Source organism: Drosophila persimilis, unplaced genomic scaffold, assembly GCF_003286085.1.
Source record: "Drosophila persimilis strain 14011-0111.01,24,50 unplaced genomic scaffold, DperRS2 tig00000663-arrow-arrow-pilon, whole genome shotgun sequence".
NCBI classification, from domain to species: domain Eukaryota; kingdom Metazoa; phylum Arthropoda; class Insecta; order Diptera; family Drosophilidae; genus Drosophila; species Drosophila persimilis.
In genome coordinates this window covers 1,609,407-1,619,935 of record NW_020825331.1, presented here as the reverse complement: position 1 = coordinate 1,619,935, position 10,529 = coordinate 1,609,407, and the positions used below count along the sequence as shown (strand labels likewise).

The window sequence follows — 10,529 nt, the reverse complement described above, 5'->3', positions numbered from 1 at the left end:
GGCCCTATTTGTTTGAGATAAAGCCTTCGGAAGATTTGGATGTGCATATCTTTGAGATACTGGTTTTTCTGCATATCTTTCTGCATTTCTATATTTCAGTGATACGGCAGCCGATCGGGGCGTGGCAACTCTTTTTATGGTAAAGAGAGTCCTGCCTGTCGACTGCCATCCGAAAAAGGGACATCCATTTATTCACGATTTTCGCAAAAAATCATGATGGTTACATCATTAAATTTGCCAAAAATCGGCCTCCTTTCCGAAGTCGAGATTTTGATGGTAGTCGACAGGCAGGATTCCCACGGTCCTGGGAGAGTAGGTCCTGTACCGATCTGGCCCTATTTGTTTGAGATATAGCTTTCCGAAGATTTGGATGTGCATTTGTATCTTTGAGATAGTGGTTTTCCGGCACGCTATATCTCAGTGATACGGCAGCCGATCGAGGCGTGGCATGTCTTTTTATGGTAAAGAGAGTCCTGCCTGTCGACTGCCATCCGAAAAAGGGACATCCATTTATTCACGATTTTCGCAAAAAATCATGATGGTTACATCATTAAATTTGCCAAAAATCGGCCTCCTTTCCGAAGTCGAGATTTTGATGGTAGTCGACAGGCAGGATTCCCACGGTCCTGGGAGAGTAGTTCCTGTACCGATCTGGCCCTATTTGTTTGAGATAAAGCCTTCGGAAGATTTGGATGTGCATATCTTTGAGATACTGGCTTTTCTGCATATCTTTCTGCATTTCTATATTTCAGTGATACGGCAGCCGATCGGGGCGTGGCAACTCTTTTTATGGTAAAGAGAGTCCTGCCTGTCGACTGCCATCCGAAAAAGGGACATCCATTTATTCACGATTTTCGCAAAAAATCATGATGGTTACATCATTAAATTTGCCAAAAATCGGCCTCCTTTCCGAAGTCGAGATTTTGATGGTAGTCGACAGGCAGGATTCCCACGGTCCTGGGAGAGTAGTTCCTGTACCGATCTGGCCCTATTTGTTTGAGATAAAGCCTTCGGAAGATTTGGATGTGCATATCTTTGAGATACTGGTTTTTCTGCATATCTTTCTGCATTTCTATATTTCAGTGATACGGCAGCCGATCGGGGCGTGGCAACTCTTTTTATGGTAAAGAGAGTCCTGCCTGTCGACTGCCATCCGAAAAAGGGACATCCATTTATTCACGATTTTCGCAAAAAATCATGATGGTTACATCATTAAATTTGCCAAAAATCGGCCTCCTTTCCGAAGTCGAGATTTTGATGGTAGTCGACAGGCAGGATTCCCTCGGTCCTGGGAGAGTAGGTCCTGTACCGATCTGGCCCTATTTGTTTGAGATATAGCTTTCCGAAGATTTGGATGTGCATTTGTATCTTTGAGATAGCGGTTTTCCGGCACGCTATATCTCAGTGATACGGCAGCCGATCGAGGCGTGGCATGTCTTTTTATGGTAAAGAGAGTCCTGCCTGTCGACTGCCATCCGAGAAAGGGACATCCATTTTTCTCACGATATTTGCCAAAAATCATGATGGTTACATCATTAAATTTGCCAAAAATCGGCCTCCTTTCCGAAGTCGAGATTTTGATGATAGTCGACAGGCAGGATTCCCACGGTCCTGGGAGAGTAGGTCCTGTACCGATCTGGCCCTATTTGTTTGAGATATAGCTTTCCGAAGATTTGGATGTGCATTTGTATCTTTGAGATAGTGGTTTTCCGGCACGCTATATCTCAGTGATACGGCAGCCGATCGAGGCGTGGCATGTCTTTTTATGGTAAAGAGAGTCCTGCCTGTCGACTGCCATCGTAGTCGACAGGCAAGATTCCCACGGTCCTGGAAGAGTAGGTCCTGTGCCGATCTGGCTCTATTTGAGTGAGATTTAGCCTGCCGAAGATTTGGATGTGCATATGTATCTTTGAGATAGTGGTTTTCCGGCACGCTATATCTCAGTGATACGGCAGCCGATCGGAGCGTGGCAACTCTTTTTATGGTAAAGAGAGTCCTGCCTGTCGACTGCCATCCGAAAAAGGGACATCCATTTATTCACGATTTTCGCAAAAAATCATGATGGTTACATCATTAAATTTGCCAAAAATCGGCCTCCTTTCCGAAGTCGAGATTTTGATGGCACTCGACAGGCAGGACTCCCACGGTCTTGGGAGAGTAAGTCCTGTCCTGTCCATCTGTCCTAATTTGTTTGAGATATAGCCTTCCGAAAATTTGGATGTGCATATCTTTGAGATACTGGTTTTGCTGCATATCTTTCTGCATTTCTATATCTCTGTGATACGGCAGCCGATCGAGGCGTTGCATGTCTTTTTATGGTCAAGAGAGTCCTTCCTGTCGACTGGCATCCGAAAAAGTGACATCCATTTTTTCACGATTTTCGCAAAAAATCATGATGGTTAGGTTAGGTTAGGTTGAGGCGGCTGCCGGGCTCGCTCAGAGCCCGTCACACTTAGGGCGATTTCGTCCCGTTGTGATACCGCATAGGATCATTCCTTCCCGCGTTGTGAGACTTACTGTCAGAAATTATCCCATTCAGATGCTCTCACAAAGTTTGCTATCTTCCTGGGACATGGTTTTGACATCTCTGAAATGTCGTTCAGAAAGGCTGAGCCCAAGTGCTTTAGCCTTCTTCTGCTGAGAGCTGGGCAGGAGCAGAACAAGTGTTCCACTGTCTCCTCCTCTTCCTCGTCTCTACAGCTGCGACAAAAATCGTTATGTGGGGCCCCCAGCTTGTTAGCCAGTGTCCCGTGAGGGAGCGTATGACTACGCTGAGCTTTTCCTGCTTAGCTTGCAGAGCTCGGAGGTGCGCTTCTTGTCCATGGTCGGCCATGTTTGCCGAGTTATGCGACATCATGGCACTATTTGCCACGTATCGTTTGTTAGTCGCTTGTATTGCTCTTTTATAATAAGCTTATAGGTGGCCATTGGCATACAGATATCCTCCTTGTCTTGGAGAAGGGTGATTGTAATGCCAGATCTGGCCAGCTCGTCCGCTATACAGTTGCCCTCGATGTCCCGGTGGCCCGGGACCCAAATCAGGCTAATAGCAAATTGCTGAGCCATCTCGTGCAGAGATTTGCGGCAGTCTGCCATTGATTTGATTTGATGATGATCATGATGGTTACATCATTAAATTTGCCAAAAATCGGCCTCATTTTTCAAGTCGAGACTTTGATGGCGTTCGACAGTATAAATATGTCCATACTCAGCGATAGCTGTTAACCAGCAACAATTACGTAAGGTGCAATACACTTAAGTTACATTCCATTACGTTTGTGCTTTGACTATTTTTTGTTTAAACCTAATTTAAACAAAAAAAAAGAAAAGGAATTCATCAATCGGATAAAGTTAGGTATTCATGGCGAAGGTCTTTCTTAGCTAATTTTATCAAATTGAATTAGAAGATCGAGGAATTTGACTTGCGATCGTGGACATAGAACAATTAACCGATTGTTGACCAGTGGGTATTAAAATATTCTCCACGAAAGTTATTAAGCTTAAAGAATTTTAGCGCAGCTCAGTTAAAAGATATCGTGGGGTTTTTTGTAAGTTAAAAGAAAGGATAAACTAGATCTAAAAGATGCATTACAACCGGTACCATTCGTCGCTGTTTACCTCTAGCTGTTCACCTAATAAAATAAAGGGGGCTTTAGTGGGCTAAAATCGCTTTTTTATCGGTATATTTTGGTATATCTCTGAGGGTTACTGATGTGCTTTTAATTCAAAATACAGTCGAGCTTCCATATAGCGAATCTCAAGGGACCCAAAAAAAAGTTCGTTATACGGAAAATATGTAATATATAATTCCTGAAAATACATTTTTTTAAAGTTTATTTTGCCTTAAAATAATTCGTAAAATCCGTTGTATGGAAGTACGTCATAGAGAACTTCGAGTGTATGTAGTTTTTGTTAGATTGTGCAGCCCTAGGAGCACCGGCATTTTACCTACGATGTGGCCGTCTGAGAATTAAAGCAAAATTTTCCTAATTTTCGCATTGACATCACCCCCTCCCTGCTCTGCGACGTCACCCACCGCGGATATCAGCCAGCTACCGACCAGCATCTCGCCCAGGCTTCGACATGGCGATGCCATCGATCTCAACGATACTGGGCGTGGTATTCCTGGCCTACATCGCCCACTCCATCTACCAAATGTCGCAGCTCTTCACGACGCTGAACTGCACCGCCCAGCCCTGCTACACGTCCTTCCTGGCGGAGAAGCCACGCATGCAGCTGGCGCTGTTCACGTCGCGCACACCGCATCCGATAGCCAGCGAGGTGCAGGACATCTACAAGGCGAAGCGCTTTGACTACAGCCGCCCCTTCGAGCACGACTTCGAGGTGGAGGTACCGCTGAAAACGCGCCGCAACGGCTCGCTCTACATGCACGTAGTCCTGGCGCTGGAAGGTGAGCCGCTCGAGTGGCGCAGCCTTCGCCGCGACGGTCCCACCGTTCTGCACACGCTCAGTCTCACCGATTACATGGTGCCCCGTGCCGAGGCTTTCAACCTGCTTGGCGAGGCGGCCGATAAGGCTCGGCCGGGCGGCAGCGGCAGCAGCGGAGAAAAATCGGTGCAGGGTAAGGCCTCATCCGGGAACAGTAAGGGAGCATCTGGCGGACGACCGAGCACCCACATGAGGTCCAATGTGTATGTGACACTGCTGACGGACCTGTTCTCGGTGTCGCAGGCGGATGTGCCGCCGGAGATGGCCCAGCTAATACGCGTCAATCGGATGCAACAGATCCTGCCCATACTACAGACGGACACGTTCAACACCCGCATGAAGGACCTGGTGGCCATCACACGCAACACCACCGAATTCACATTCAGCTTCCACTACAAGCCAGTGGGCGTGGGCAAGCTCCGGCTGATGCTGCTCATGGAGCACGCCACACAGGCGCTGTTCACGATCGGTTTTGCCACCAAGGACATTGACGAAGTCAAAGGGATATTCTCCGACACGAACGTGTATTTGCTCTGCGGCACCATCTTCGTGTCCAGCATTCATGTGAGTAGTAGCTCTCACGATTGTAGTATCCTCTAAAAGGGGTTTCGTTCCCGTCCTTCGACAGATGCTCTTTGATTTCCTGAGCTTCAAGAATGACGTCTCCTTCTGGCGCCAGAAGCAGTCGTACGAGGGCCTCTCCACCCGCACCACCCTGTGGCGGGCTTTCTCACAGTTCGTGATATTCCTGTATCTGCTGGACGAGAACACCTCGTATCTGGTGATAGTGCCCGTCGGCCTGGGCACCCTCATCGAGTTGTGGAAGTGCAAAAAGATACTGCGCCTCGAACTAAGCTTCAGCGGCTTTGTGCGCCGCAAACTGGAGGATCAGACAGAGCAACAGAACGGCCAACTGGCCGAACAGCAGACGGATCAGTTCGATCGCCAGGGCATGCGGTACCTCAGCTATCTGCTCTATCCGCTGTGCCTGGGCGGGGCCGTCTACTCGCTGCTGTATCAGCCGCACCGTTCGTGGTACTCCTGGACCCTCAACTCCATGGTCAACGGAGTGTACGCCTTTGGGTTCCTGTTCATGCTGCCCCAGCTGTTTGTCAACTACAAGCTCAAGTCGGTGGCCGCCCTGCCCTGGCGCGCCTTCATGTACAAGGCCTTCAATACGTTCATCGATGACTTCTTCGCGTTCATCATCACGATGCCAACGGCTCATCGTGTGGCCTGCCTACGCGACGACATTGTCTTCCTTATATATTTGTATCAGCGTTGGCTCTATCCCGTCGACAAGAATCGCCTGGACACGGGTTTGGCCATCACCGAAACGGCGCCACCAACAACTGGAGCATCAGCCGCAGCAGCCACTGAGCCACGAGCTGCGGCGGCAAGCCGCAAGAAGCGTAACTAAAATGTAATGATAAATGGAGAGACAGACAGTAGTTTGCACATTCCGTCTATAGCTCTAGGTCTAGCCTAAGTGCATGGTCAATTTCTGCCCCTATTTTGATATATTCCTCAAACAACAACTCCGTCAGTAGCATTTGTAGCAACAGAAAGAACAGTTAAAAAATAAAACCAAGGCCCCAAAAGGTCCTTTGATGTAGTCTAAAAATCTTGCAATCTTGTATTTTCAATGGGATACAACTGGTTCGCTCTCTCTCACGGGGCGCGGGTATTCTGGGCGTTGGGTGGGAGGCAGCCGAGGGAATAAGTGATAGATAGCTTCTATAATTATTTGTGCCACTTTTATTCTCTTAGTGCAAGGTCCAATATTTGTGTGTGCGTGCAGGCAGGGACGCTGACGCGGATGCGGTACAAAAAAGAGCTATAGAGATGAGGGGGAGGGATGGGTTCCTGCTGGTCTCGCTGCTTGACCCTGGATTCAGATGACTATCCATTGCGTATGCCCAGGGCCTGCTCCAGTTCGGCTCGTTTCTGATTTACTTTGGTGAAGAAGTAGCGCGAAACGGCCTCGTGCGTCCACGGCTGATAGTAGAATTCGGCGCGTCGCTCCTCCTCCGGATTGCCTACAACATCCGTCATTAGCTGCAAAACAGAGAAGCAAACGATGAGCATGGTCTATGGGAGAGATATGAGTAGAGAAGAGATGTACCTTCAAGTCACGTGTCTGACTGATTATCCAGCGATGGATAAACATTTGCGGATCCTTGGCAAAGCTGAGGAAGAACTCCCGATTCGTTTTCATCTGATTGATGGTGTCGACCGTCTCGTGGATCTTCGTGTCCAGGCCCTGGATCTCCTGCTGGCTGGCGGTGCTCATCAGGAAGTTGTTCATCTGATTCTTGAGCGTGTCATCCACCTCGACATCGATGTCATAGCATGCCGTCTGCTTGTTCTCCGCACAGCTCTCGATAAAGTGATTGATCACAATGGGATCTGGTGGATGCAGCAGTGGATTGAGCCGCTGCGGTATCTCGGCGAACTTCATGCGCTGGCAGCTGAATATCTGCTCCAAATACTTGTCACAATTGATGTACTCCCGCTCGTGGGCATCCTGCAGCTTGTGCGTCTTGATGTACTGCCACAGAGCGGAGATGATCACCGGACGCGTCTGGGTGTGGACACCCAGCAGGCGGGCGAGTCTCGGATCCAACTTGAACTGCAGCGGTTGGTAGTCGAGAAGAAGTAGAATGGTGCAGCGGACATTGCGATCGCCGGGTCGCTTCACTTGGAAGCCATCTGTCTCCTGTGTGGTATGGGTGCGATGCCATTCGACCAAATGATTGTCCGGCCCGTACAGCTCTTTGTCCAGCTCAATGACCAGAGATTTGAAGAATGACGAGAATTTGCGCTTGATCTTTGTATTGGGATCGCCCTTGCCATCCTCCAGCAGGCGACCCTCGACGCGCAGCTCCCAGGAGGCAACGGCACCCTCCTCGCCCTCGTTGGAGGGCTCCTTACTGGGGTAGAATGTATTCGAAATGAAAATCCGAAGCTTCCGCTTCTGCTTCATGGGCCGCTTCAGGGCCTCCTGGATGTCCAAACGCTTCCGCATGATTGTGGCATCCAGCTTGCGCTCGAATGTCAGCAGATCCATGTACGCCTGCGACTCTGGCACCAGGTCACGCACCTTCTGCGGCAGTATCTTGTCCGCCAGCTTCTTCTTCTTTTTGGCGGTGCCAAACTCTCCCTTGCCGGCCCCGCTATTGAGGCTGCGCGACTCGGCCGAACGCTTGCTTCCACCACCGGAGCCGCCGCCACCGCCAGTGCCGCGCAAAACGCTCTGGAATGCCGGCTGTGAGGCGCGCTGCAGGAGCGAGGGTCCAGGTCCAGGCCCGGGAACGCCCGGAGGTGCCGCCGTCCCAGGCACGGGCTGCGTTGTGTTCGGGTGCAGCGGAAAACCGCGCGGCTATCAAAACAGACAGACACACACGAACTGGGTTAGACATCGAACCAATCGATGAAGTGTTTTTTACTTACCGGAAAAGTGGCTCCTGGCGGCGGATAGGGACGCATGCCGGGTGACGGCGGCGGCGGTTGGTAGCGCGACTGCACTGGCGCTTGGCCAGGTGCAAAGCGTTGCGACATTTTCGCTTGCTAAGTTGAGAACACTTTAAATCACTAATTCACGGGGAAACTTGACTCTTTTTCTTATTACAACAACGCGTCACGCAAAAAAAAATTGGCTGTAAGATGGCGTCAAAGCAGAGTTGCATTTTACATTGGGGATGAGTCGCGACATAACAGTAAAAGTATTTTTAAGTAACGAGTCACAGTCAGGATTTAATTGACAGGTATACATTATTATTATTATTATTAAATAATGCTAATAGCTAGTTAAAACTAAATATTAACAGAAGTTGGAGCTATATCTACTGAGGCCTTAAGCTCTAGGGTAATTGGGTCAGATTTTATACATATATACAAAGATGTTGGGATGAGTATTTATTTACAGTATGTTCGGTTATATATTGTGGAGGATATTTGCGGTTTTGACAAGTATACTTAAACGATTCGATTATAGCTTAACTATTTATATTTTATTTCGTACGATTAGGTTTCATTTGATAATACATCGCCGTGACATCGCAAAAAACTATCGATGAACGAAACGTCACCGGCCGTCACTAGCCAGCACTTTAAATTTTATCAACTCATTCAATATCGATAGGCTGCTTATTTTGCTGAATTTTGAAAGAAATTTATATAGTAATGGAGACGACCTGGTGGGTGGCTAACTTAAAGGCACTGAAGTCCAAGGACCAGCGCCTTGGGGCGCTAACCAAAATGAAGACGGCAATCAGCAAGGCGCCAACTCTGTCGCGCGAAACGATCGAGCTGCTGTTGACCTGCCCGGAGTTGTACGAGTGCGCGACGCTTGCTGGCGAGGATGAGCAGAAGAAGTTGGAACAGCCAGTTGTCGATGCGGCTATAGAGCTACTGGGCCTCAGCCTGGATCCACTCCAAATGGATACCGAGGACGTAAAGCTGCCGGGACTGCTTAAACGCGGGCTGACCCACTCCAATTCCGCCGTTCGTTCGATTGTACTCAACAACCTGCTGCGAGAGCTGCGCCGCCAGACCAAGGAGGGCGCTGTGCGTCCGCTTCCCAGCAACGAGCTCATCGTCTATGTGCTGAACGAGCTGCTTCAGCCCGAGTCGGACTGCAGCAGTGCAGCCATCAGCATTCTAGCGATTGTCCTTACACTACGACTCGACGATGCCGAGATACAGTCGAGGCTGGTGCAGCTGCTGCAACAGAATGAGATCATCCGATGCCGCGCCTACGAGCTGGGCGTAATGCTGGCCAAGCGCAATGCAAGTTCGCTCAAGAGCGTGGAATTCATCCTGGATGCTGCCCTCACTGAGCTGGACAACACCGATGTGCTGCTGCAGGCCAGTGTCATGGAGATCCTTGTGCCGCTGGCGGACCAGAACCACGGGCTCACCTACATGGAGCGGCGTCGCGTATTCGATGTGATCAGCTCCCGAGTGCAGAGAATCGAGCAGGAACCGCTCAACATGCTGCTCATTCCAAATATCATGAAGTTCTTTGGCAAAATTGGCGCCATCCAGCCGCAAAAGATCATCAACGACTACCCCGTCATGGTGGAGTGTCTCTTCGATCAGCTGAAACATGAAAACGAGAGTATCCTGCCCATAGCAGTGGACACGCTGGCAAATTTGTCGAGCACACCGCAGGGGAAGGTTCTGATTTCTATGAACTTCCAGCCGGCCATGCTGCTGGCGCTGAAATCTCTTGGTGTCTACGTCCAAAAGCTATCGCCGAAAATTAAAGTACGTCTGCTCGAGTCGCTGAATATTATACTGGGGACAACGGTGCGCCCTAACTCAGATATCACGTGAGTCCTAGCCTGCACCCATATTCTCCATTAGCACATGTTCTGACGGTTCGACCCCATTTGTTTTAGCACGCTCCTTTACCAGTGGTACCAGAGCTTTGCCGGGGGCCCTCAGGTGAACTACCTCATGGACTTATACAACACACCCTTCGACGATCTCCAGATCGCTGCTCTAACCCTGCTCAAGACCCTCTGCACATACCGCTGGGGCATTGAGGCCCTGCGTGGCACTGGAGGGGCCGTAGAGCACCTGCTATCGCGTCAGCGTCATCTCCACAAGGATGTCAAGTACCTAAAATGGGAGATATTGGGACTGCTGGCGGGCAGCTCGGACTTCACGGCCACGGAGACGGTGCGCTTCACTGCCTACGTGAATGAGGGACCCTATTATGTGCCTACGGAAGTGAACATTGCCACCGAGTCGCAGGGCAACGTTTAGAAGACGAGGACCACCACCTACAAGCACCGACGCGGGCAGCAATGTCAACAGCTCCAAATAGAAAAAAGAGACAGAATACATCAAAGTCCAAATTTTGTAGTTATACTTTCACTAGGAACCGCATCGGATCGGATCGGACATGTATGGTTTTTTTTTTTTTGGCTTAGTAGATAGATAGATTCGTTTTGATTACAAATCGAATGCAAAGCAAATGGATTCAACTAACTTTTGAATATGTATGTATTTATAGATTTACAATTAAATTTTACTATTAGATCACTATCACATGAAACTTTGCTCTCGCG

The 10,529-nt window shown here is 49.2% G+C and overlaps 3 protein-coding genes across 3 annotated transcripts; 2 read left to right on the top strand and 1 right to left on the bottom strand.

Moving 5' to 3' along the window:
• The first annotated feature begins 3,892 nt into the window (after positions 1-3,892).
• LOC6599307 (cleft lip and palate transmembrane protein 1-like protein) lies at positions 3,893-6,073 on the top strand. The gene is made up of 2 exons (XM_002024392.2): positions 3,893-5,013; positions 5,078-6,073. Exons 1-2 carry the CDS (start codon positions 4,084-4,086, stop codon positions 5,867-5,869), a joined length of 1,722 nt encoding a protein of 573 aa, XP_002024428.2. The 5' UTR covers positions 3,893-4,083; the 3' UTR covers positions 5,870-6,073.
• Positions 6,063-8,053, bottom strand: LOC6599308 (brahma-associated protein of 60 kDa). Its single transcript, XM_002024393.2, has 3 exons — positions 7,903-8,053; positions 6,575-7,831; positions 6,063-6,507 (listed from the first exon to the last, which is right to left on the bottom strand). Exons 1-3 carry the CDS (start codon positions 8,008-8,010, stop codon positions 6,352-6,354), a joined length of 1,521 nt encoding a protein of 506 aa, XP_002024429.1. The 5' UTR covers positions 8,011-8,053; the 3' UTR covers positions 6,063-6,351.
• Positions 8,054-8,614: 561 nt separating this feature from the next.
• Positions 8,615-10,506, top strand: LOC6599309 (26S proteasome non-ATPase regulatory subunit 5). Its single transcript, XM_026991361.1, has 2 exons — positions 8,615-9,785; positions 9,855-10,506. The coding sequence occupies exons 1-2, from the start codon at positions 8,635-8,637 to the stop codon at positions 10,222-10,224; spliced, it is 1,521 nt and encodes a 506-aa protein (XP_026847162.1). The 5' UTR covers positions 8,615-8,634; the 3' UTR covers positions 10,225-10,506.
• The last annotated feature ends 23 nt before the right edge of the window (positions 10,507-10,529 follow it).